Here is a 27,669-nt window from a genome sequence, read left to right as displayed (position 1 = left end):
GCATACAACTCCCATCATTCCCCATTAAAGAAATCAACAAATAAGCCGAGGCACCGCATTTCAGATTCTGGCGTGCTTGTTTCGCGCAGGCGTCTGGTTTCTGTAGTTGCCACGTCGAGAGATGCCCGCGTTGGTGACCCTACTCAGAAAGAAAAAAGACTACACTTCCCAGAACACCGCGGGCATCCGCACCGGCCGGCTGACGTCAGCAGTCCAGACAGCCAATGGCAACGGCGGGCGGCAGTGAGGCAAGCGCCGTCAGGCGCCAAAGTGGAGCCTTTTTTTTTTTTTCTGCTTTTTTTTTTTTTTTTTTTTTTCCTTTGCCGGAGTCGAGCGGGTGCTGCTAGCGGAGGCGCCATATTGGAAGGGACAAAACTCCGGCGACAGCGAGTGACACAAATAAACCCCTGGACCCGTTCGTCCCCGCAGCAGTCAGGGCCGCGATGTTGTACCTAGAAGACTATTTGGAAAGTGAGTGCGCGGCGCCGGCGACGCGGCGATCGGGATCCGCGGCGGGCGGGAGCGCGAGTGGCCGGGCGGGCGGGATGGCGAGAGGGAGGGGGAGCGGGGGATGTTTCTTTCTCACGGTAACTGGCAGCCTCGTTGTGAGCGCCCCCCCCGCACGCACGCACGCACGCACGCACGCACGCGTGACGCCAGCGCGTACCTTCGCCGTTGGCCCCGCCCTCTGACGGACTGTGCCTTTGACAGTGATTGAGCAGCTTCCGATGGACCTGCGGGACCGCTTCACGGAGATGCGCGAGATGGATCTGCAAGTGCAGAGTAAGTGGCGCGTCTCCACGGCCCCGCGCAGCCCCGGCCTCCCTCGGGCGTCGCCTGGCGAGTCCTCCGCGCTACTTTTCTCGGGCTGTTCCTGGAGGCGGCAGGCACAGCATTCCGTTAACACGCGGGGCACAGAAAACACAGTGTTTGTGTACTGTATGGAGATGACGACACTGCACTCGCGTGATTCTGAGAAGGTTTGCACCCGAGGCTGTATGTGGAACGTGAGAGTTCTGCATTCAGACCTGAAAGTTCGTTACGTTCCGAATTTCTCAAGAGTTAAGATGTAGAATCACAGGTTCTGTGCAGCTCTTTAGTGAACTTGGAAAGGCAGAACTTTGACAAGTTGCATATTATGGAAGACACTTAAAGCTGTCAACAACATGGTCGTTTTCTCAGCCAAAACAAGGGAGAGAAATAAGATATTATGGACATCTTCCGATCTGCTCTTTATAAAAATGTAGATTATTTGGTAGTCTTTCCTACTCATTTCTTTATTGTTTTATAAACACAATCATGTAGTTGAGAAGGGTTTCACACTTAACTGTGTATCCTGAGCTGTCTCAGATCTCCCGCTCTTCCTGCTTCTGCCTGCCTAGTGCTGGGATTTACAGGTACGGCTCAGCTTTGATTTTTCTGTCAGTGCTTGGCAGTTTTGTATGTGACTTATTTCCAACATTAACCTTGTTCTTTTGAAAAGCCAGACTGGAAGTGCCTCAAAGGCAAGTTGAGGTTGCTAAGAGCTTCTTCCTACTCTACCCTGGAACACGCCCCCCCCCAGCCCCCCCCCCCCCCGAGTCCCACCCCCCCACCCCAGCCCCCAGCACACGCATTTCTGTACCTTTTGTTCCCCAGTGTGCTTGTCTCTGGGTCATCTCTTGGAGTATATTGCCCTGTAGCCCATCATAAACATGTGACAGGTATATGTGTGATTTTCTTTTTGACATTAGTGTACTCGCAGCAGTAAGTATTTGCTGAAGCACATTCCAGAGAGATTGAGGAGAGTTTGGAGCTTGGTGGCAGATAGATTTGGGCTCACTCTAGGACATCACCATCATCAGTCTCCTGAGGACTTAAAATAATACAAATAATTAGGATATATAATACTCATTACAAATAGGTATAGAATATGGGATCATTTAAAACATTTTAAATCAATTTTTAAAAATCCTGTGATAGTTTGAGTTTAATCTATACATATTACAGGGTTTTCAAATTTACGGCTTTTATAAACCTGGAAATTTCCTAAGTTAAAAGTGATTGTGGATTAACAAAAGTAGCAGCATGACTAATGTCCACAAATGCAACTGAAAAGAAAATGCTTTTTAAAAATTAAGATTAACTAGAATGTCTCAGAATCTTTTCTTTAAAAAAATGCATTGAAGTTTTTTAAACAATGAATATAGTGAGCAATTTTTCTCCATTTCCATAACAACAAAATTTTTTTTAATTGTCTTTTTTAGTATTTATCCACTGAAGTCATTAGTTTGGCATGGGCTTTGGAAAGGCTTACATAAAATAAATAGCATGTGTATTAAGTGAGTAAAGGCATCTTCAGTGAACAAATGATCACATATTTCATTCCTTCATATGAGATGACGTGATGAGGTGCTTGATGCTATGTTGACTCTGTCATCACTATTTTTATTAAAAGAAGGATGCGAACTTTCCAGTACTCTGGGTAAGCATCTCTGGTTGCCATAAGCAACTGACTTACTGCCCTTAGCTTTGATATCAGCTCTGTGCTGATGGAGGGGTGTGGCACAGATCCTTGTCCGTGTGATTGACTCTACCGTGATTATTAGAAAATGTTTTGAAATAACAAAAGTCAGTACAGAGTGTTGCACCTTTTAACACTAAGATAATTAAGGCCTTACTGCTTATAGAATAGAACATAAGATATGTAAGCCACTAGCAAGTTCAGACAGTGCATGTTGTCAGACTTCTTTCAAATCAAAGCAGGGTGCTTGCTAAGTATGAAATGTTTTATTATGTCAGATGCAATGGATCAACTAGAACAAAGAGTCAGTGAATTCTTTATGAATGCGAAGAAGAATAAGCCTGAGTGGCGAGAAGAACAGATGGCATCCATCAAAAAAGTAAGTGAAATGCCTTGAGAGATTGTCAGATTTAAAGTTCCGTAGATCCCTGGATATTGAATGAGGGACTGTAATAAGCGACTTGGGGTGCTTGTTATGTTTTAGAGCAGTGGCTCTCAACCATTAAAAAGCACATTACGATTCATAACAGTAGCAAAGTCACAGTTATGAAGTAGCAGTGAAAATAATTTTATGGTTGGGGTCACCACAACATGAGGAAGTGTAGTAAAGGGTTGCAGTTTGGGAGACTAAGAACCACTGCCTCAGGGCTGCCTGTCATTCTTTCTGAGGGTTAGCAGGTGCTGTGGGACTTAGGGCTGCCTTCCAGATTAGATAAGATCACTGAGTGAGCTCTGCATGTGGGATCTGCTGTCTTCAAGGATGCATTGGAAACACAACTTCAAGGCTTGGCTTCGGTCCACACTGCCAAGTAGCTGTATGACTTAATGTCAACTTTTTTCATATGAGGAAGGAGGAAGACTACATCCCTACACCCAATCTTAATATAAAATTTCAGGGATCTGCAGAAATACTAATCTTGAAACTAACATTTTCATAGTTGTATTGTTTATTTTTCCATTTGGAAGAAAGATTGTTTCTCTTAGGAGGGACCAAAAAAAAAAAATCTGTGTTCATAAGAGAAGTGGTCCTGGCTTATAAAATGCCCATGTGTGCAGGAGTTTAGAGCTTGCATATGTAAACTTGGAATTCTCTGGCCATCCCTTTCAACTAAAAGGTCTTTTCTTTCCTTTTTTTTTTTTTGTTTTTTTTTTTTTTTTGTTTTGTTGTTGTTGTTGTTGTTGTTGTTGGGTGAGAATATTGAGATAGGATTTCTCTGTGTAGCCTTGGCTGTCCTAGACTCACTTTGTGTAGAACTCACAGAGTCGCTGGCCTAGAACTCAGAGGTCCGCTGCCTCTGCCTTCCGTGTGCTGGGATTAAAGTCATGTGCCACCATGCCTGGCTTAAATGACTGTTTTTGTTTTTGTTTTTATGTATGACAGTGTGAACATGCCCCCTAAGTCTACTTCTCTGTGAAAGCTCATAGGATAATTTTTGCTGTTGTTTTTTTTTTTTTTTTTTAAATAATATGAAGAATTATAAACTATAGTGTGGGCGGTATGAATTTATACCTAATTTAAAACCAGAGCTATGGAACCAGTGGACAGCAGAAACATGCAAATCAGAATCCTACTGTGGCTGTATTTTTGTTGTAAAAATTGGAGCTGGCGAGATGGCTCAATGCTTAAGGTCACTGGCTGCTCTTGTAGAAGACCAGGTTTATTCACAGCACCTACCTGATGCTTACAACCGTCCACAGCTGCAATTTGATGGGATCTGATGCCCTTTTCTGACTTCTGTGGGCAGGTGGTACCCATACATACATACAAGAAACACATGTACACGCATCAGATAAGTATTTTTTAAGTTGTAAAAACAATGTCCCTGTGTTTTGTTTTTGTTTTTTTCTTTTTTTACTTTTTCGAGACAGGGTTTCTCTGTTATTTTGCCAGTCCTGGACTTGCTTTGTAGACCAGGCTAGCCTTGAACTCAGAGTGATCTCCCTGCCTCTGTCTCCCAAGTGCTGGGATTACAGGTATATGCCCTCGTACCCAGCACTAGTCCCTGTTTTATATGTTAGCTAAATCATAACATTCTTTTGTTCTTTCATATTTGTTAACTCACAACTTCCTAGTAAAGAGGCTGGACTTGGCTTAATTTCTTTTTACTTATGTCTTTGCTGAGGTGTTTGAACATCTTTCAGTTTTTGACAGTGCACTTCATTTCTAATGCTCTCCCAACCACCCCGACCCTGGAGGCTTGTTATTGCCAATATGAGATGACTGATAATGGGGTACAGTAATGAAAAAGCAGGAAGATATATATATGTAAGCTAAAATTGCCAGTGCTTAAAGTGAAAATATTTTTCTTTAGGACTACTATAAGGCATTGGAAGATGCAGATGAGAAAGTACAGTTGGCAAACCAAATTTATGATTTGGTAAGTAAAAGAATGCATATTATGACTGTGTGTGCTAGAATTCTGGATTTTGTTATCAATTTTACTAGCTTAAATGTCAACTGGAGTGTTACTCTTTTGATCATATTTCACTTAAGAGCTCAGTGTCTTTTCTTTGGAGAAGAGTCGTAGAAGTCCACAGTGTTCAGTGTAATAAGTTAAGAACCACACATTTCAATGAAAACTACTGTAAGATTATGAGCGATATTGTTATTTTAAAAAGAATTGGGTTTATTAACTAACCCTTTACTTAATTAACCATTTTGAAATTGTTTCTAAATAATGTGTAATTTAGAGTACTGTGCGAGTGAGTGTTCTTGATGGTTTGATGAAAATGAAAAAGAGGGCTTCTTGCATCAGTGTTTACATAAGGGACGCTGCTGCATAGCTGACATGACTTGGACCAGGTACGCAGCTGGTAACATGAGATTACAGACACCTAAAGAAAAAGAAAAAAAGCCCAGAAAACAGACTCTCTGTGAAATGTGTGGGGCTTGTTTTGTTTTGTTTGTTTGTTTGTTTGTTTGTTTTCTGGTTTTTGTTTATTTGTTTTGACCTCTATTTTCTTGGTGTTTTACGTTTTTAGTTTTTTGGGTTTTTTTTTTTTTTGAGAGAGAGAGAACATGAAATTGGGTGGGTAGGGATGTGAGGAGAATTTGGGAGGGACTGGGGAGGGGAAAGAATATGATAAAAATACATTGTATGTAAAAATAAATAAATAAAAGAAAAGAAAAGGAAAAAAAGATGTTTCTTTCTTGTAACAGTAACTCTAAAAGTTTGAAATCACTAAGAAGAGAGATACATGTACATTTGTTTCTCAAACTGATGTTATGCTGGTGTCCCTGCCATAGGGTATGAAGCCTCTGTTTCTAATGCAAAGCTTCTCCTTAGTATGTACTTTAGGAAAAATAAGTTCTCTTTTGTGTCAGTGAGTTGAAACAGATAACAGTGTTCACTTTTGGTTGGCTTGAACATTTTACACTTTGTGTCTTAGCTTTGCACTGTTTTCTAGATACAATTTATCATTGAAAAATACATGCAAATAAAATGTCATTACTGAACATAACACATTATAAAAATGTTCTAGTGTCATCTCTTTTACTGGTGTAAAATACTCTGACCAAAAGCAACCTAGGAGAAGAGACTTGTTTCAGCTCATAGGTTACAGTTCCGGATAAGAAGTCAGGGCACAGGAATTTGAAGTATAAATCATGGAGGAGCTCGACTTGGCTCATACAGATGCTCAGCTAGTTAAACAGCCCAGGGCCACCTGCCCAAGAAGTTATACCACCCACCGTGGACAGGACCCTCCGCCTCACTTAGCAATCGAGACAGACCCACACACACATGTCCACAAGCCAGTTTGCTCTAGGCAGTTCCTCTCAGATGACGCTAGGATGTCAGGCTGACAGTTAACTCGAACTAGAACCAAAGGCATCCACCCTATGTACGATGCATACAAATGCTTGCAACTAACAAGTCAGTATCATACAAGGAAGTAGGATACTGCTTTATATAGTGGACTTCTTACACTTTTAATTAAATTTTTAATCTTGCTAAAAATGCATATGGCCTTAATTACTGGAGGTAGAAGTGCATCTCATAGATGAGGTTTATTCTTTTTATTATTATTTTACTTATTTTTACTCTTTTACAGTTACAGCACATGTGTATGTATGAATTTTAGTCACTTTCACTCCAGTTCTCTCTTGTCCCACTTCCTGCTGAAAGTCAAGAAGCCAGCCTACCACTTTCATGTCTTCTCTTCTGTGTGACCCACTTTAGTTAGAGTTCTTTGCACCAACATGGGTTGGAGGGTATTTCCTGGAGCATGGACAACTTATCAGAGGCTCCACCACTGAAGAAAATGACACCTGACCTCCCAGCCACCATTAACTGATAGCAGACCATCAGGAGGGGTAGGGCCTCAGGTCCCTCTGTTATCCTTGATGAAGTATTGACAGGCTCTACCTCATGCAAGTTACCACAGCCACTGTGAATTCCCCAGTACAGTGCTATGGTATGTCTAGTCGATGTGCTTGTTGTTTCCCACCTCTCTATCTGTGCCTGCACCACAGTGTTCCCCGGGCCTTGGAAGGAACTGTGTGTGTCCCATGCAGGGCTGAACACATCCCACCCTGTGTTCTTGGCACTCTGACTAGTTAAACTTCTCTGCATTAACTGCCACATACTGCGGTAGGAAGGCTTCTCTGACCCAGGCTGTGGGCAACACTAACTTATGCAAATAAAGATGAACATTTGGAAGGAAATTTGACAATGTGGCCATTTAGCAAAACCATTGTAGGTTTTTCTCTATGGCCTTTGAACTCCACAGGCATGAGCTTTTGACCAGATTACAGTATTAGGCATGATTTCCGTCTTGTGGACTGGCCTTCAAATCCATAGAAAGCTGTCTGTTCATCATAATTTTCATACCATAAGATGCTCCTGACCGTAAGATGTACCCAGATTTTAGAGCAGTAAAACAATAAGAACAGCAATAGAACCATAAGGCACACCTTAATTCCCACCCACCCCCCGCTTTTTGAGGCATGTTGGGGGAGTGGGGGAGTGCGTCTTATGGTCCAAAAAAATACGGTACTTCCATAACTGTCAAGGCATTTTGGACAGAGGGCACATTTGCCTGGCAGGTTGTCATCAAACCACGTGGCTTACAGCTGGGAAGACTGTTCATGACTTTTCTCCTTCAGCAGCTTGCATCGTCTCCTTTGGCACCACGAAAGCAGTGAGGAGGAAGCGTCTAGATCAGTTCTAGCTTGATTTCTCTGTCTTACTGATGTGTGGCATCTTCAGCAGTAGGATTATGGGGTCTTATTATCAAGTTCTGGTGGAAACCGAGTAGTTGAGTTTTTTAAGTGGATATTACACGCTTTACACGCTGTCCTCTTAATACACGGTAGTAGACATGGTAAATGAGTATAATTCTGTGGCAGTTGGAGCAGAAGCCCTGTTTAACTACCTCCTTGACAGTGTGGCTGTAGAAACAGTTCAGCTTAATCTCAAACCTCAGCTTCTGTATCTGTAAAATGACTATTTTCATGCAGATACATACATGCGAGTGCACATGTACACAGATCGTTCTTAGGAGGGCTTTTATGCTTTAAAAAATCATTTTATCTCCTTTTTCCAACTGGAATTTTCTCAGCCCTGCCAAGGTGAAGCTATTTTATTTCATCTGCTAGTATCTCTAGGCTTATCCTTTTTTCTTTTTTCTTTTTTCCTTCCCCTTCTTGCCACCTCCGTCTTCCTTTCTGCTACTTTCCCTCCCTTTCCTTTAAAACGCACCATTACTATTTCAGGAGCCCTTTCATTCCCATCAAAGTACCATTTCTTCTTTATCTCTTCTGTAGACTCTAAATACATAATTTAGAATCAGGATAGTGGTTATAAAGATTCTAGGGATCAGAGGAGAATGTTGGTGAGTAGCTACTAAACTACGGTACCTACTATCATGAGTGCATGTAGTTTTAAAAAGATAGAAGAACAGGTTTTCATTGTTTTTACCCGTAAGAAAAAGAGATCAAGTGTTGAGAGGGATGTATTTATTTTGATTTGAATGTTAAACATTAAAAATGTTTTGATTTATCACATAATACCTCAGAAACACAGGTTTTGTGTGTGTGTGTGTGTGTGTGTGTGTGTGTGTGTGTGTGTGAGAGAGAGAGAGAGGGTGGGTGGTGGAGAGAGAATATATGAACGTACAAGGTACCCATGGAGTCCAGAAAGGGATTTTGGAACCTTTGGAGTTGGAGACAGGCTGTTGTGAGCTGGGAGCCAAACAGATCTTCTAGAGAGAGTGTGTGCTCTATCTCCCTAGACCCACATATTAGGCTTTAAAAGTCCCCTTTTGAGGTCTAATGATCCTTATATTTCCTCCGCTTTTCGTCGTCTGCAGCTTTTGACGGCTTCTATGGCAGTGTGCTCTGCATTCATTAGGAAGCAGGGTCCTGATTCCTCTTTGCGTCTTTAAGCTGCTCTGTCCCATGCTGCACCTGCTTGACCCTGAGCGTCATGTGGAGGTTCTCCACCTCTGAAGGACCTCCTGCATGCGTACCTCATTGCCTTTGACTTTACCATCCAGTTCTTAGAATCTAAGACTCTAGTCGAGCTCTTTAACTTTTATCCATGTTTTTCGGTACCTTCTGCATCACTGCCATCTTAGGTGTCCTCACTTGCTCTGACAGTCACCAGCAGTGACTTGTAGCCAGCACAGCTGGTGCTAAGCAGCTGTGAAGCTGGTGCCTCTACAGACTTGTTGGCTTTTCTTATATTTGGATCCTTTCATTAGACACAGTGCATTGGTCCTTGTGTTTGAATGGAGTCTGTTTCTTTTTGTTCTTCCTCATGGTTATTTCAAAACAATGCCCTCATTTCCTATAAAATCTTCTTTCCAGTCATGTGATCTTGTCTTGCATTGCCAAGAACTTAATTTGAGACTTTTTAGTGACCATTTCTGCAGTTATCTCTAGGCCATTTTCTCTTCCTGTCAGTTATTCATCTCTTCCTATAGCTGTACTTACTTACCTCTTCCTTCTCCACCGTCACCATCTGTCTTCCCTCTGTCTCTCTGTCTTGGGAGGGAACTGTCCATATAGTCCAGGCTAGCCTTGAACTTAAAAATGTTCACTTTTACTACCGTTCCTATCTCTTCCCACACCGTCTGTGACTTGGCTGTTTACATATGCATTCTATTCTTACCTTCAGCCATTGCTTTCTTTTTTTCTCATCTTTTCTTTCCTTGTCTTCTGGTTGTATACTACAGCATTTAAACACTTGCTTCTCCCTTCTCTTTTAAAGATACCTAGACAGGCATCCAAGCAAGTCCTGTTCTGAAACATTGTCTTTCTTGAGTTTCTTATTCAGGCTTTGTGATGTTCTCTTGAAGATTTCAGTTGATTCCTAAATCCATTGCAATTTGTATTCTTTTTGCCAATACCCTGAACCTTCAGCTGATAACTTTTTTATTTATCCACTGGGCACTCTTAGTCCATTTGGATTCTATTGGGAAGTTAAATACTGTTTACCATGCTCTTTTCATTGACATTTTTGCTCATACGTCGTTACTTGAAGACTTTACTTAAATGTTGCCGCCTTTGTGGCCTTTCTCAGTTTCTAATGTAGCTCATACTAGTGTCCCTTGAGTTCTGTCCTTGACCCTTATTCTTTCTTATTCTTCAAGTATTGATCACAGATAACTTTCTATCCTCTCTTAATTCCCTGTTCCATACCCTACAATGGTCAGATGCTCATATATTCCCTTCACCCATACCTTCCACACAAGTAAAGAAACATTTCTGAGTTACCTTCCCATACAGTCTCTTAGTTTCATAAACTAGAAGCAATTCCTTAAGCCTGGACATTTCTGGTTGCTGAATCACATCATCTGAGACTTTCCTCTCTCTCAGCTCCCAGCTTTTATCTCAAAAGATGCACTGACTCAGACTAGGATACTGAAAATCCTACAGTCCTTGTTTCCATCTGTCCACACTTAATCTCCACAACCCAGTAATTCCTTCCCATTTGTTTAACCTGCTATAGTTCTAGTACTTTTATAAAATATGGCTGTAATTAGAAAAAATACAATATACATGCACGAAATGTATAATGTCCATTTTAGCTAATATAGCTGCTATTCTAACCATAGCTCAGACAGGATAAAGAGCATTGCAAGTCTCTAGAAATGTCTTTTGCATCTTTCCTGGTGCATAACCCCTCTAGTACAGTCATCACTTGCTGGAAAGACTAGAGTAGCTTTTCTAAACTGTGTTTCAACTTTGATTTATCATGCTTGTTCCTTTTTAAAAATATAAGCTTTTTTGAGAGTTTTATGCATGATTACTTTGTTTTCATCATTTCTACCCTTCTTTCTCCTCCCTCCACGCCCTCCTATGTTCCCCTTTGCCTCTCAAAGCTATGACCACATTAAGTCACCTTTGTGATCTGTCTGTCTGTCATTCTATCTATCTATCTATTTACCTATCTATCATGTATCCATCTATCAATTTTATCTGTGTGTGGGGGGCCGTTATGGAGCTGTATGTAAGGGGGAGAGCCCATACTGAGTCTGATTTTCATTGCTCACATATACATGTAGTTAGGGCTGACCATTCAGGGTTGGATAACCTATCAGGCAGCTCATCCTAGAAGAAAACTGATTCTTCTTCTCATATCAGCTATTGATTTCCTATACCTCTTCATCTCTATCCATGTTGGCGTGACAATTGATGTTTACTATGCAAATTTTGCTTGGGCATTCATATTGTTGATTTCATGGGTGCAGCTTCCCTCTTTATGTCTAGAAGAAACCTGCCATCAGGTGTGCTGCTCTACTAATGCTTACCGTCTTTCCCTACACGCCTCTCCCTTGATTTTCCCTGAGCCCCCAAGTCCTACCCAACTCTACAGCTTAGGAGCCATAACAATGACTGCCATAGCAGGATACTTCCAATGCTGCAATAGTGGCTCTTTTACCTTGGGGGTAACTAATAGCTGCCTAACTGTATGTAAAGTCTGCTCTTTAGGAGGAAATCTATGCCTCATATTGTAAACCTGTCCAGATGCTCATGGCTAGAGAGGTTATAGACACTAGAGAAGAACCTAGTGCTGCCATTTTCCTAAACCAATATAATTTGTAATTATATTCTAAATACTTATCCATAAACCCACAGAGAAGTGTAGCTCTTACTCAAAGAAGCTTCTTAGAACAGATGGAGACTATTAGAGAGATTCACAACTGGTCAAATGAGAAAAAGTGACCGTGGGGTGCCCAACCCCAGGTGATAAATCTCTCATGCTTATTCTAACATACACAGTCATCATGCTGTGTTCTTGATTGAAATCCATTGGTATTCGATGCGGATTTATTTTACTGTGTTCTGCAGGGTCCTTCTTGATCCTGTCTTTGCCCAGTTCTTTTTAGTATTTTTAGTAAGTTCTCATGTTTTTTTAGTTTCTTCAATTTAGATAGTTTATTTTTTCTGTTGCATATGATAATTGTTAAAGAGCCCCTCTAAAGGAAGAGTTGTAAATTTGTTCAGCAAAAGGAGGCATTTAAAAATACTAAGTCTTTGACTTGCCAAGCTGGCTCAGGCTGTAGGCACCTGCTGCCAAACCTGACGACCTGACTTTGATCCCTTGAACCCACACGGTGAGTCTCTTACTCTGCAGGCTTGGAGAATAGTTGAGTAGACTTTACTAATCTGCAGGTTCAAATTGGGAAATGCCTCCCAGAATTGAAGTTTTGTGGGTGTTGATATGACACTACAAGTGAAAAAATCCATATCTGAGCTTACTGCATATCTGAAGGTTACAGGCAAAACAGGGATATATGGATGTTCCCTCTATGTTATGTACATATGAGAAGGAACTGAAGTTTGTGTTGCGTCTTGATTCTGTCCTCAAGATATCTCAGTATTTTATGTAAACTTCCCCATATCTGAAAACATTGGAAATCCGAAACACTTCTGCAGGCCACCATATACCTTTCCAGTAAGAGGCCCGGAAGCTGTCTACAGTCAGAGTTCATGCTTCAGTGTTTATATAAAATAGGATTTCACCATGCTTTTACACACTGTAACATTTTATTTGCTTTTAACATAAGTAGTTAGTGGATGTATTTCTTTGACCAACAGTACACTTGTTAATGTCGTTTATTAAGGAAAGAAACCATGTTGTGCATCTACAAATAAGAAATACTTAGAAACAAAACAAAAAAACTACCTTGCCAGATAATTTTCTAAAATCTTAATACATTAACAGTCATTAAACACTTATTTCTGTTTTTTAACCAAATACCACTGTCTAAGAAGTTTTACATTGCAATACCCAATAAAGTTGATTTATATGCACTCTGCTAAAATTAGAGCTTTTAGTTAATGCTTGAGTGCTTTCAAGGTTGGCATTGCTGAGCACCCTTGAATTTGCTTCTATTTATATATCCTGGCCTGTCCCTGATATGGTTGGACCTCAGGCCCACATTCTCCCTATAAATTTGACAGTTCTCCATCTGACACCCAAATTAAGGAACTAATATTATGTGCACTTACCTTTTGGTTTGTCTTCTGCCCTGTTCTCTTTAGAAAGGTTAGCTGTAGCTTATGTCCTAAGACCTCAAGTCCTTGGTTCAGCCACAAAGGAACAGTTCCCATTTTCATCCAGTCACAAAGCTTAGGGATGTGAAGGACCATTGTTATGATTTATCAGAGGCCCTGTTTACCTTTTTCATTACAACTGAATCCTCTCATGGAAGAAACTTACCTGTAATTGCTATGGATTTTCTTTTAGACCCTAGTAAATTGTTTGCTCATTCTTTAAAGTTAAGCTAGATGGCTAAATTGGAAAATTTGACTCTCTTGATAGTAATTGATCGTGTAGAAACTTTTGAAAAGTTAGATGTTAATTTAATCAGTGGCACATTGTAAAACTAGGAGATTCAAAAGAAAAAATTAAGTATTTCAACTTTAAAATATTAAGAGGTTTTTTGTTGGTTTATACAAAGAGGCCAAGTATGACTAAATTTTTTATTATCATGAACATGATAAATAATGTTTCTTTGCTTTAGAAAAGTTCTGGAAAAGGGCAATAGTTTAAATTTAGCCATTGTGGTTGGGGTTGTAGAATGATTTGAAGCCATAGAACAAGAGCCTTTGTGGATAGCATTTACTGCCATTAGGTGGAGGAACTAATCAATAATAAGACCCTGTGCTCAGCTTTGAATTTGGACTCTGTGACAAGCACACCATATCACCTAAGTAGACCAGTATCTCTTTTATTACTGTAAACCAGCCTTGCAAGTTCAAATATGTGTAGAGGGGTGGCATAATCTAAGACCTTGCTCTACTTGACACCTCTGCACATGGCAGAGAGCACCAGGAACAGGTCCTTACCCTTCATGTGCGGAGGAGGAAGGCGTGTGATTTCAGGGGAGTTGACTTCAGCTCCTTTTATGGCCCTTCACTGCTGTTTACATAGCTGTGCCTTGGGAGTTTTTAAATAAAGTTAAATCTTATGGTCAACTTATTTTCTGACTGCTAATTTTATTTTAGTAAGTATGACAAAGATAAATTTAAGAAAAATAATTCACATGGCCCAAGAGTTGCTTGTAAAGTAATTAGTTCCCAATTGCTTTAAATCAAGAAGCCATTTCCAGAGCTGCGCCCTCAGGGTGCTTATGGCTGCTCTGCCTGCTGAGGTAAGAAATTAGTTTTCAGGATGTTTAATTCTTTGAATCCTGTTGCTTCTTTTGAGTCATCTAGTGAACTTCATCAATAATATATTTAATACAGCGATTTTAAAGAGAGAGATAGGATGGATTAAGTGTATGGTGTGGGAAGAATGCTTTCGTATCACTTTAGACCACCCTCCCAACCGAGTGTCCAGCATTCTCCCTGTGTGCCAAACATGACTTATCTCTATACATTTTTGTGATTACTTACTCTTTTCCATTTATTTAACTACAGTGTACTTTTCACTCATTCATTTCTTTGTCTACCACAGCCCAGCATCACTCACATTATTGTATGTCTCTTTCTTGTACTGTGTAACCACTCCCTTTGAATTGATACTCATTTGCTGCACTTACATTGTATCTTCCTGTGGTCTGATCTTTACTATGTTAAAACTTTTATGAATTTAATTTATGGAGTAAATTCTACTTTCTCTGAAGGCAGAGATTTTTCTCACAGTCTTCTCAAGCCCTTGATTTAACCTAGTGCCAAGTACATACTAGAAACTCGTTGTTTATTGTTAGTTTAATTTAGATAAATTGATGGAAGGTTTTCATTGCAGTAGTGTTTTTGAATGAAAATATTTAATTATTCTGAGTTCCTTCAAGATTAAATTTTGACAGTGAAAGAGACAGTATACTGTTGACTAATGGAAATCTGTGCTCATTCTTGTATTGAAAGAGATATTCCATTAGAGAAGCCCAACAGTTACCTGTGTCCTATGAATAGGAATGACTGTCCCCAACATATGACACAAGGAGGCTTTAAATATTGTAACTACGACTTCCGCCAAACTCTCAAATTTTGTTGTTTTTGGGTTTTTTGTTCATTTGTTTATTTACTTTCTCCTTTTTTGAGACAGGGTTTCTCCGTGTACCCGTGGCTGTCTGAACTCCCAGTGATCTGCTGGGATTACCAGTGTGCACCACTGTACCTGGCTTCTGCCAAACTCTGAAAAATTATTTGTATATAAATGTTCAGTGGTAATTAGATGTTGAATGACTGAAAAATTATCAAGTGATATGTTGAGGGTTGTTGCTAACATGCAAAATGTAAATAATAGGACAGTATTACTAGTTTTTCCATTTGAATTATGTGTCTCTGAGTTTAAAGAATAGTTGGTTCCTTTATACAGAGTTTCAGAAGGCACTAGACATTAATGATGATGTACTATTCATTATATATAGATGAAATTTAAATCTTGTGTCTGTTAATACAAAATACAAAAAAACAAAAAACAAACAAAAAACAACACAAAGACTTTGGGCATAGTGCTTAGCCCATCTGAGCCATGAGGTTTTTGTTTGTTTGTTTGTTTTTGTTTTCTTATGGAAAGAGTAATGTCTTAAATTTTCGGGTGAAGACATCTATCCTTCTATTTTTATGTCATTTTGGCACACGCTGGAATAATTTTGGTAGAGGGAACCTGAATTGAGAAAAGGCTCACACTAGACTGGCCTATGGGCAAAGGGTCGCTATTGTTGTGAAGAGACACCAGGATCAAGGCAATTATTATAATAAAAAGCATTTAATTGGGGCTTGTTTACATTACATTTCAGAGGTTTAGCCTATTATCATGTTAGGGAGCATGTCAACTCCCTAGGCAGGCAACTGGAGCAGTAGCTGAGAGCTACATTCTGATCAGTAGGCAGAGAGAGAAACTCTGGGCCTGGCATGGGCTTTTGAAACCTTAACAACCACCCTCAGTGGCACACTTTCTCCAGCAAGGCCCCATAACTACTCCAACAAGACCATGCCTCCTAATCCTTAAGATCCTTTCAAACAGTTCTACTCCCTGGTACTCAAGTATATGAGCTTATGGGGTGCCAGTTGTCCTCAAACCACTACAGCAAGACTGTAGCACACTTTCTTGATTGATGCACGAGGGAGGGCCTAGCACCCACTCCTGAGTGCTATTGTAAAAGCAGGCTGAGCAAGCCATGAGGAGCAAGCCCGTAAGCAGCACTCCTCCAAGGCCTCTGCACCAGTTCCTGCCTCCGCCTTTGTGTCTTGAGTTTCTGCCCTGACTTCTAGGATGATGGATTTGTAAGACAAAATAAACAGCCCCAAAGTTGGTTTTGATCACAGCAACAGAAAAGTAACTTAAGGCAGCGTCTAAAGCACAGGACACAATGTTACCTGGAGTCAGTAGCATCTGACCTGCATCTTGTCCTTTTTGGTTTTGTCCTCTTCCTCCTCATGTTACAAAGTACCTAACTCAACAACTTAATGAAACATTTTCTTCAATTTTTGTTGTAGTACACTGTAGTCTTTGTAAGAAAGCCATTGTTTTTGTTTGTTTTAGTTTAGATTGGTTGGTTGGGCTTGTTGATGTTGAGAGACACAGAGAGAAGAGAGGGAGGGAGAGAGAGAGGAGGAGGAAAGAGGAGGAGAGGCGGAAAGGGGAAGGGAGAACAGATGAGAGGAGGGGAGGGGAGGGGGGAGGATGAGGAGAGGAGAGGAGAGGAGAGAATGTTTCACTATGTAACTCTGGCTGACCTGGTACTCACAGAGATCTTCCTGCCTCTACTTCTCAATTAAAGCCATGCAGCACCATACCCAGCAACTCATTAGTTTTGTTTTTGAGACTGTTTTCTATTTTAATTGTGCATATTTGTGTTCATCTGTTATATGGATTTATGCATATGAGAGCAGTGCCCTTGGAGGCCAGAAGAGAGCCTTGGGTCCCCTGAGCTGCAGCCACCCTGTGCGCAACAGGAGCCTCGTCTCCCGTGCTCGGCAGGAGCATAAGCATTTTTAACCTTCTTACAGCTGAGCTATTTCTCCATCCTCTGCTGTTCTTTGTCTTAACTGTGATCCAGTCAGGCTCGATGTTGAAAAAAAAATCTTGTCAGTATTGTAATAAAAATATGTTTCAAGTGGAGTGTGGTGGTGTATGCCTTTAATCCCAGCACTCGGGAGGCAGAGGCAGGTGGATCTCTGTGAGTTCAAGACCAGACTGGTCTACAGAGCAAATCTAGGACTGCCAGGGTGGTTATACAGAGAAAACCCTGTCTCGGAAAAAAAAAAAAAAATTGGGAGAGTATATTAGCCTAGTAGCTAGGTGTAGGTTGATTGACTTGCTTTAAGCAGACTCATTGTAAGAAACAACAATTTAAGTTGTTTTTGTTAAGTTGCACCTTAGCAGGATGCTAAATTTTGGTGTTACCTTTTTCTTCCTTTGAAACAGGTAGATCGCCACTTGAGAAAACTGGACCAGGAACTGGCTAAGTTTAAAATGGAACTGGAAGCTGACAATGCTGGAATTACAGAAATATTAGAGAGGCGTAAGTCAAATTTATGGCTTCCCATCCATCCTGGAGCCTGTCAGATCATGCATGGCCTTCGGTGGATGGTGGCATCTGGGTCCTGGAACTTCTAGTCTAGGATTGAAGTGTTTGGTTGTAAACACCGAGGGAAATGTACAAGATGTCACTTCACTCACTGTTTATGAAAATAACATGCAAAGTCTTTCCCTTTTTTGTTGTTTTCACTTTGAGATGGGCTCTTACTGTATAAAGCTGGCTGCCTCAGCTTCCGGAGCACTGCGGTTAGGAGTGTGCGCCTCACAGTGTACACTCCTTCCAGTCTTAGTTTCTACATATGCTACTCTGATCAGGAGTAAGAAGGAAGAGCAAAGAAACGCAAGTGCCAAAAGTGAGGAGCAGATTCAGTCTGTCTTACGTGCTTAGGCTCTGAGGCACTCCGTGAAGCTTTGCATCACCTCTGTGCACTAGAGTCCCGTTGTTTCATAACATGTCCTCCTCTGTTAGGAAGTCTTTTCAAAACCTCTTATCAGAAGAAGCCATGCTAATATTTTTGTTGTTGTTGTGAGATTCCACTTGATGTGCTTAAACTTAGTACCAAATACTTCCTGGTCTCTGGAGACTTCCTTAGAATGTGAGCCAGATCGAGATCTGTTTTTAAGTGATTTAGCATCTCTTCCAACCTAAATAGATGAGATTAAAGATTGATAGTAGGGCCAGAGACATAGTCACTGAGTGTTAATAGAGCAAAATTAGTGTTGAGGGTGATTTCTTCCTTTAAAAAATATATTATTATTATTTTATTTTATATAATCATTTTGCAGTCTGGTCCTATATCCCCCCTCTTAGTCCTGCCCTCATGGCCCTCTCCCTCAGACTCCCCTCTCCTTCTCAGAGAAGGGGAGGTCCCTAAGGGTTACCAACCCACCTGGCATCTCAAGTCACAGCAGGGCTAAGTGCATCCTCTCCCACTGAGGGCAGACAAGACAGCCCATCTACTTCTGTACTTGAGATGTCTATTCTATTTCTACTTCTGAGTGAGGTTCAAGCATCTTCCCTTGGGCACTCCTTGGCTTCTTTAGGTTTGTGGATTGTAGCATGGTCATCCTGTACTTTATGGCTAGTGTCCCCATATAAGTGAGTATATGCCATGCATGTCTTTCTGGGTCTGGGTTACCTCACTCAGGATGATCTTTTCTAGTTCCATCCATTTGCTTGCAAATTGTATGATGTCTTTGTTCTTAATAGCTGAGTAGTGTTCCATTGTGTATATGTACTGCATTTTTTTCTATCCATTCTTCAGTTGAGGGACATCTAGGCTGTTTCCAGTTTCTGACCATTAGTAGTGAAGCCTCTCTGAATGAGTTCAACAAGTGTCCTTGTGGTATAGTGGGGTTTCTTTTGGGTGTATGCCCAGGAGTGGTATAGCGTGGTCTTGAGGTAGAACTATATCCTGAAAAAGTGCCAGATGTATTTCCGCAATAGTTGTACAAGTTTGCACTCCTACAGCAATGGAGGAGTGTTCTCCTTGCTCCACATCTTCTCCAGCATGTGCTTGTCACTGGAGTTTTTGGTCTTAGCCATCCTGACAGGTTTAAGATGGAATCTCAGGGTCATTTCTATTTTCCTGATGACTAAGGACATTGGCCATTTCTTTAAGTGTTTCTTGGCCACTAGAGATTCACTTACAGCATTCCAGCAGACCGTGTTCCTTGGTGCATTCATCATCCATAATTTGTTCCTGTTTCTACTGCCAGATAGTGAGTTTCATGAGTGCAAGGTACCCAAGCTCTGTGTTTACAGACACGTGAGGTCAGTGGAGAAGCCAGGCATGTGTCTGTTAGTGAGAGCTGCATTTTAAAATTTAAAGGTAGATCATGGCTTTATATAACCATCTTCTTTATTGGTGATACTTTTACTCTGGAGGAAACCTATCTAAGGATACTAGGTATTGTGGAACAAAATGACATATTAAAAAACTTTGAAGTTTTTTTCTCCTTTTCTTTTAGAAATGCTGGTGGTAGCTGTGAGTAACACTGCCCATGCCTCCCCACTCACTGCTGCAGGGATATTAATAAAACATCCACCACAAGGACACACACATGAAATGGAACTGAATCACATTTTAGAACGTGCTCCATCCTGCCCCGACATAATTTTATCTCATGAGATCATGAATAAATTCAGAGAATTTCTTTAGAAGTGTTTTAAAGTTTGGTATTAGGAATTATACCCTGAATTTTTGCAAGTAAAGCCCTAAACTCTTTTTTGTTTTCCATATCACATTTAATTTTCGTAATTGAAAGAATTTCTGTGTAAGCAGTAACACCCCCATCACCTAGGCCTTTGGGAGGAGAACCCATGGAAAGGGCTTCAGCTCAGGTACTAGGTCGAATTTTTTAGATCTCACCATTAATAGAACTGTAATGTCTCTTTTCCTGTGTTTGTGGCACCTCAGCACCAAAGGTACCCGAATTAGATACTAGCTTGCTTTGAGCTGTTGTATACTTAAGGCGAATACTGAGAGATGGGTCTTACAGCGTAAAGAGAAGATTGTTCATGATGAAGTTGAAGACGGTACTTTTCACTTGTCTGGCTAAAATGTTAAGCGTGTGCACCAGAATTTGGCAGTCATCTCTGAGGGGACACATAGTTGTGGTTGGTTGATGTGTAAGTTTTATGGTGACATTTAATCTGGCTTGTCTCTGTGCTCCTCTCTCTAGGATCTTTGGAATTAGATGCTCCTTCCCAGCCAGTGAACAATCACCATGCTCACTCACATACTCCTGTGGAGAGTAAGTGTGCTTCACGTGTAGTGTAAAACTGGTTAATGTCAACTATTGCTCTCTTTTATTAGCTCCACGTAACCAACTGAGACATTCTCCTTTTAAAAAAATAGTGGGGTTTTGCGTGTGTGTGTGTGCGTGTGTGTGTGTGTGTGCGTGTGTGCGTGCGTGTGTGTGTGTGTGTGTTAATCACAGTTTATTTGTGGACTTTTCCATTTAAGCAAAGTATATTTAGTTTGGAAACAGCAGCCTGTTCTATAGACACAGAGGCAGAGTATATAGAAGTAACAGCAGCAGCTCTCTGCTTCCTGCAGATCTAGGGCATACTGTGACTGACCTGAACTATATGTATCTTCATGTAGGCCCGTCTCTTTCAGCCTTGCTTCTCAGTGCTTAGCCCAGTATTTGGAATGTGATAAAATCTCACTGTTAGTGAGTTAGTGAATAAAAGAATTGATGGATGCATGGCTTTTTTTTTTTTTTTTTTTTTTTTTTTTTTTGACAAGTCAATTCAATGGGAAAGAGGGGTAAACTAAAAGTAATTTTAAGTGTAGGCAGTATATTAAAGTGGACATCCTCTCATGGTGTATGTGAAACTGTGGTGCATCATAGGTTATCTTAAGTAATTTGCCCCCAGTTTCTAAAGTGCTTGAATTATCTACACTTTTGGTGAAACACATGGCAAAGACTATTGCTTTTCCCCTCCTTGGTGAGCATGATGGCCCATTTCACAGGGAACCGAGTCATAGCTGCAGTGCTTTATAAAGGAGGAAGTATTGTGCCCTGCGTGTAGTCCTCTGAGGTTTAAAATTGTGTGGATTCTTTCTTTTTATTCAGAAAGGAAGTATAATCCGACTTCTCACCATACAGCAACAGATCATATCCCTGAAAAGAAATTCAAATCCGAAGCTCTCCTGTCCACCCTTACGTCTGACGCTTCTAAGGAGAACACGCTGGGTAAGTTTGGTCTCTTGAGTGTGGTATTTGCTTGCATTATTTGTGTTGGAGTAACGGATAGAGAAGCACTCAGAATTATAATTCCCACATGTGTTACCTATTTAAAGTCGACATGTGAGAAAAGACAGGAAAATTTGCTTCCATTTTTCAGTTGACTCAATCCCTAAAGTACATGAAGAATTTAAATTTAATGATTATAAATATGGTGGGGAATAATTTATTTTGAACTCCATGACATTATGTTCTCTGTAACCATTTTTATGTTTTTATTTTACAGGTTGTCGAAATAATAATTCCACAGCTTCCTCCAACAATGCTTACAATGTGAATTCGACCCAACCCCTGGCATCCTACAACATTGGCTCGCTGTCTTCAGGGACTGGCGCAGGGGCCATCACCATGGCTGCAGCTCAGGCAGTGCAGGCGACAGCACAGGTAAATTGTCGGGGGTTAGAGGCCAGGGTTACATGTTACTCCCATCATTGGCAAGCCCCAGTAGGAACCAGTAGGTGTGAACAGACAGAGCTTTCAGCCTTCGTGTGGTTTGAGTGTGAAGTGGGACTTAGACTAGACGACTTCTTATTAGTGCAGAGAAGCGGTGGGTGGAGAGTGGTGCGTCCTGCACGCCCCACGCTGACCCTTCCTGCCTTTGGTGCAGGCGCTGCCTTCTTGTCATCTGAGGACAATTACTGTTCTCTCTGCACCATCGGGGCTTTCTGCTGGATTTGTGGAGGCTACTGTTAGCGCATGTCTGTAGTTTTCACACAGTGAAAGTTAAGAAGTTCCATTTCCCATGGTTATTCTCAATTTAACATAAAAAAGATTTTGAATCTTTATATGAAATGTCTTAAATAACCATAACTTAAAAGAGAAAGTATATATTTACATATGTTAATGCTGTCAACACATGTCTACTTAAGATGAAAGAAGGAAGAAGAACATCAAGTTTAAAAGCCAGTTATGAAGCATTTAAGAATAATGACTTTCAGCTGGGAAAAGAGTTTTCAATGCCCAGAGAAACAGCTGGCTATTCCTCCTCATCGGCGCTCATGACAACCTTAACACAGAATGCCAGTTCCTCGGCAGCCGACTCGCGCAGTGGCAGAAAGAGCAAGTAAGTTTTGTCATGGTGGCATCACTTGTGCTCAACACTGTTTGCATGGAGCCTCTTCTGGGTCTCCAGGAATTAACCAAAGCAGGTTGAGTGCCTTGGCCCAGGCTGAATGCTGTTGGTACTGCCTTACCTTGAAGGCAGCGAGTCTTTCACGTATTGGTGTCATTTGCATTGTTTCTGAGTTTGTATACAAGTGACTTCATTTTACTTTCATTTGTTGTTTCAGATAACTAAATCATTTTGTGACACTATTTCTATGTTTAGCTTAGTTATTTCATAGTAAATTAATATAAAGTGCTACAAATTGTATCCCAGGATGTTTTTTACACAAGACTTTTTGTTTTGCTTAATAGTAAAGTATCTGAATTTTTGTTTATGTTTTCAAAACTTATAGGACAGTATGCCTAGACTTGGTATGTGGAAGACTTAGGGTGGTTGTGTGAACTGTGAAAATGATAACTTAATCAGGTGCCACTGTAAGTTCAAGCTAGGCATTTTGGTGCTTCTCTGTAAGCCTAGTACTTGCAAGGCAGGAGCTTACCTCAGCCTCAAGCCCAGCCTAATCTACATAGGGAGTTCAGGCTAGCCAGGTCTGTGGAGGAGACCCTGTTAGCTGAAGGGAAAAAGGTGCAAATGCTAGGTCAAATGAATTAGTTATCTAATAACTTTTTTTACTTTACTTTTAAATGTATTACTTCCCTACAAAAGTTTCTGAATGATCAAAGTATTTACAGAACTATTATACATCTTAAAATTGATATTAACTGCCTAAATTTAATTGAACTCTATATGTAATAAGTTTCTGCATTTTAGTACTCTAGAGTTGGTGGTAAACAATTTGTGAATTTTAACACTCTCAGCTCTATCTTCTATTCTTGGTTGGCATAGGGCACATGCCAGCTGATGTTAGAAGGATTTTTACCAAATACTTTTGTGTATTTGTATTTAGATTTGATGAGAACTATACAATTTACTGTGAAAACATAAAGTATTGAGGTAGTATAACTACTGGTCTTTAGTACTAACAAAAGTTTAAAGTCAACTGTAGATAGTAACCTTAATTTGGAAATTATCTTTAAAAGTTGGAAACATTTTTAGAGAATTTTCCTCTATTTATTTTAAATAGATTTCAAGAGTATCTTCTTCTCAATACTTTTATTCTCCAGAAAAGAATTGTAAACATAGCGTCTGACATTGATGTGCTCTTTCCTTTCATGTCAGTCACTAGGAGCTACTCTCAGGGAGCCTCTTGTGATGAGCAAATGAATGTGATCTTGCTTTAATTTTTTTCAGAAACAACACCAAATCTTCAAGCCAGCAGTCCTCCTCCTCCTCCTCCTCCTCTTCCTCCTTATCTTTGTGTTCATCATCCTCAACTGTAGTACAAGAAGTATCCCAGCAAACAACAGTAGTGCCGGAATCTGATTCCAACAGTCAAGTTGATTGGACTTATGACCCAAATGAACCCCGGTATTGCATCTGTAATCAGGTAATGTGGTGCACGTCTATAGAATGCAGTCCGGATAGACAAGAAGATAGCTGTTTCAAAATGAGCACGTTTTTATTAGAATTAACGTTAAGAATGGTTTATTTGAAGAATTTTGTCTTATAAAAGAGGTATATTTGCTATAAATACTAAGAATATAAAGAAACATAAATTACATGTAAGACAGCTTTCCCATATGACCTGTGATGAGATACTTTGGTGTCACACTAGTATGTACCTTGCATGTGTGTTGGCTGCTGTAAAATACTACTGGCCATGTGGCTTACACAGCAGAAATTCATCTCCTCATGGTTTTGGAGACTGGAAAATTCATAATTAAGGTGCCAGTTGATTAGGTCACTCTTTTAGTTTGAAGACAGTTGCCTTTTTGCCGAGTACTTGTGAATCTGAGAGAGGGAAACCATATAGTGCAGGTATGCAAGCATGTGCCAACTCAGGGCTCCTCCTCAGCCACTGGAGCCATCAGAGTCAGCCTTTTCCGTAACCACTCCTCACAGGCCCAGTCTTCAGTTAGAGACGGTTATGAATTCAAAGTAGAAATTCTGGAGAGACAGAAACATTCATTCTATAACAGATATGTGCACTTAATATATGTGGTATTTCGTATGGCTATGAGTGCAATATACTCACAATGTGTACCTCTTTTGCTCACTAAAGAAAGGCTCTTTTTAAAAATGTTTCAAAGTTAGCTATTTTACATGTACCATAATTTATTTAGTCTACATCTAGTTGTATTTGTTATAGCTCTCGTTTCTTTTAAATTACTAATATTATACTAAGCATTGTTTTAGTGGGTGTTTTGTTTTGTTTTGTTTTTTGTATTTTTTTTTGTTGTTGTTTTTTAGAGACAGGGTAATTTCTTTTATACTAACTTTTTATTTATATACAAGGATGCTATAATTTTTTTATATAGTCTACCAAGATACTTCTAAAAATATGTTACTTAAAACTGATAATGAAGTGCACTCCTTAAAGCGCAGTTCAACACTTAGTATTATTTTCTCTTCAAAACTATGTACCTATGTACCAGTTTGAAACTTTGTATCACATGATTTTTTTTTTTTTAGTACTGGGACCTTTTAAAAACCACTTTATATTCTTCTAAATTAACTTCCCGCAGAGTTAACTACGTTTTCTGCTTGTTTGGATATGGACAGTATTAAGTTTTGAGAGACTCTATCCCAAAAAACTGTGGGAAGTCATTGGTGAAGACACCCAGTGGCCATCTCTGGCTTCAGGAGGCAGATTCAGTGAAGTATCTGTTTATGCAGAAGTGACCCAAGAGGGAGTAAAATCCATCAGTTGATAAATAGCCAGAAAGAAACTTTATAGTTCACCACAAGGGCCCCCACCCACCTGGCTTTCAGTCAGGGTGGTTGCTTAGTGACTTATTTCAGACTTCCGAAGAGTTTGTGGGTTCTGGACATTTCCTTTTGTCACATGGTCTTTTAGGAAAGACAACAACAAAACTTCATCTTAACTGTTCAGTGAGCTTCTCTCTGTTCTCTGACACATAAACATCTGGTTTAGACCAGATGATTGTTACATGATTATAATGTTTGTCTAATTTTCTTTTAACTAGGTATCCTATGGCGAGATGGTGGGATGTGATAACCAGGATGTGAGTATCACATGTTTCTATTTTGGAATGTAAAATAGTATAGATAATTGAGTGTGTTTGTCTCATTAACTGTATCTCCCAGTCTGGAAATGAGGTTTTCATTTGTGATAACTACATTATCCTGATGGAAGTGTCTATAGGCACACAGCAGGCTCAGGTCCCTTAATCAGTTCCCTGCTTCAGTTTTTCAAGGTGGTGCTACTATGGTGTAAGTTCAGATTAAACACCCAAGGGTTACTTTTGGCAGTTATAGTGCTTCCCTTTCTTTCTGCTAAGGATACTACTCTATTTACTAAAGTCCTGTCCATTCATCACATTAAAGAGATGAGACTTTAATTCCCTGAGCTGTTTTAGGCCAACGATGCCCAGGGATAATGAGGACCTGATGTGGGCTATTTCCCCGTGGTTACTGCAGCACTCAGCATCCCCTCCACCGTGGTTACTGCAGCACTCAGCATCCCCTCCACCAGGGGCTTACGTTGCATGGGCCATCTCTGAGGGGAGAATGAGAGTTTGCAGGGAAGAGTTGTGCTTCTTGGCTTAGGAAGTGAGTTTGTTACTTAGGAAGTGTATTGACGAAGAGTAACGTAAGGAGGAGAAGGGTGTGTTCTGGTTTACCGTTGAGAGGAGAACAGTCCATCATGGCGAGGCAGGCAAGACGGCAGGGCAGGCCGGGTGCTGCAGGAAAGTGAGGTTGGCCTGCCAGTTAGGAAGCTGCCTGGTCCTGTTTCACCCACACAGGGGAGGAAGAAGGTAAGAGTGAGACAGCGAGTAGAAGTGGTAGCAGGGTATAAGATAAAACCTCAACCTCAACCGCTCTAACCCACCCGCCCCAAGAAGTACTTCCAGCAAGGTTCCCTTTCCTAAAAGTTCTAGAAACTTCCTAAACAATGTCACTAACTGGGACCAACTGTTCAAACACACGAGTTCATCAGTGGATTTCATATTCAAACCACAAACGGGACTTAATTTTGGTTAGAGATGTATGTTTGAGCCAGGCATAGTGGCACATGCCTGTAATCTCAGTGCTTGGGAGGCAGAGGCAGGTGGATCTCTGTGAGTTCAAAGCCAGCCTAGTCTGCAAATCGAGTCCAGGGCAGACAAGGCTACACAGAGAAACCCTGTCTCGAAAAACCAGAAGAAGAAAAAAAAAAGATATGTGTTTGACTAAATGCTGAGAAGATTTCTGTCTAGTGGTCTTGGCTCATCCCTTAACTGCTTTCCCCAAAGCCTGCTTTTGTGCCTCTCTTACTTTGAAAAGAATAGCATGACAGTAGTGACACCAGTGGTTTTGGAATTCTAATATTAACAAGAGTTTGTAAAATAATCACAAAGATTGTCTTGACACAATGACAGTCATGTGTATTCCTTCCCTGACAGGATGGGACAGTGTGCTCTTTAGAAGGGCACAGGTCCTCCCCAGCTGCCCTGTGCAATCATGTGTGTGTGCATGTGCATGCGTGCGTGTGCGTGTGTGTTTGGGGAGGGTGTTTTAAAGCAGGAACAACCCTCCATTTTCAGAGCACTGCTCTGCTGTTGCTTTTGGTAGCTAGTGAATATGCCAACTGAGAGTGTGTCCTCTCGTCCGAGCTCCTCCTGTGCTCCTGTGGGTATTGAGGCTTCCTGCGGAGTGAAGAATTTCTAAATGTTTCAGAGGAAGCTTTTCCATAGAGCACCAGAGAGGAAGCCCAGCCACGCCACTTGTCTTCAGTTAGAGCTAGCTCATTTCAGTTCCTAAGAGAACAGCTGTGGCTGGGTGCTTTTAAATCTTTACCATACTTTCCTTCTTTCTGTAAGAGTCACATTCTTTTGTCTTTGGAGGATGGTAAGGATGGTACTGTCTGGCTGTCCACACTGATGGCAGTGAGGCAGTGCCCATTCCTTAGTGTTCAGGGGATAGATCCATGAGCCTCCTCTCTATTAAAAAGCATCCTTTTTCTGTGCATCCATGCTTTCATCCATGAGGTAAATGAGTTGGATTCAGTAACCTCTAAGTCGCTGCTAGGATCCAAGAAATCTGATTGTACAGACCTAATTTTGATTAAATGAGATACCGTGTCTCCTGAGCGTGCATTTGTCTGGTTTTTCTATCCATTCTTTATAAGTACCAACCCTTTTTTCTGTTTTTAATTTTTCTTTCTAGTGTCCAATAGAGTGGTTCCACTACGGGTGCGTTGGCTTGACAGAGGCACCAAAGGGGAAGTGGTACTGCCCGCAGTGCACCGCTGCCATGAAGAGGAGGGGCAGTCGGCACAAGTAGAGGAGCTCCTCCAC

At 40.7% G+C, this 27,669-nt stretch overlaps 1 protein-coding gene across 2 annotated transcripts; it reads left to right on the top strand.

Annotated features, from left to right (window-relative positions):
• Positions 1 to 312: 312 nt before the first annotated feature.
• Positions 313 to 27,669, top strand: Ing3 (inhibitor of growth family member 3). 2 transcript variants are annotated; one of them, XM_051151878.1, is made up of 12 exons: positions 313 to 471; positions 712 to 783; positions 2,782 to 2,882; positions 4,816 to 4,881; positions 17,335 to 17,431; positions 20,134 to 20,205; positions 21,067 to 21,153; positions 21,431 to 21,588; positions 22,074 to 22,267; positions 23,561 to 23,756; positions 25,357 to 25,395; positions 27,539 to 27,669. In XM_051151878.1, the coding sequence occupies exons 1-12, from the start codon at positions 444 to 446 to the stop codon at positions 27,653 to 27,655; spliced, it is 1,227 nt and encodes a 408-aa protein (XP_051007835.1). In that variant the 5' UTR covers positions 313 to 443; the 3' UTR covers positions 27,656 to 27,669. The 2 variants fall into 2 exon arrangements, with proteins under 2 accessions (XP_051007835.1, XP_051007834.1); XM_051151877.1 differs by having other exon boundaries at positions 21,034 to 21,153.

The sequence above is a fragment of the Acomys russatus genome, chromosome 10, assembly GCF_903995435.1.
Source record: "Acomys russatus chromosome 10, mAcoRus1.1, whole genome shotgun sequence".
NCBI lineage: Eukaryota > Metazoa > Chordata > Mammalia > Rodentia > Muridae > Acomys > Acomys russatus.
Note: the sequence above shows the minus strand (reverse complement) of the source record. Positions and strands in the feature narration are given on the sequence as shown.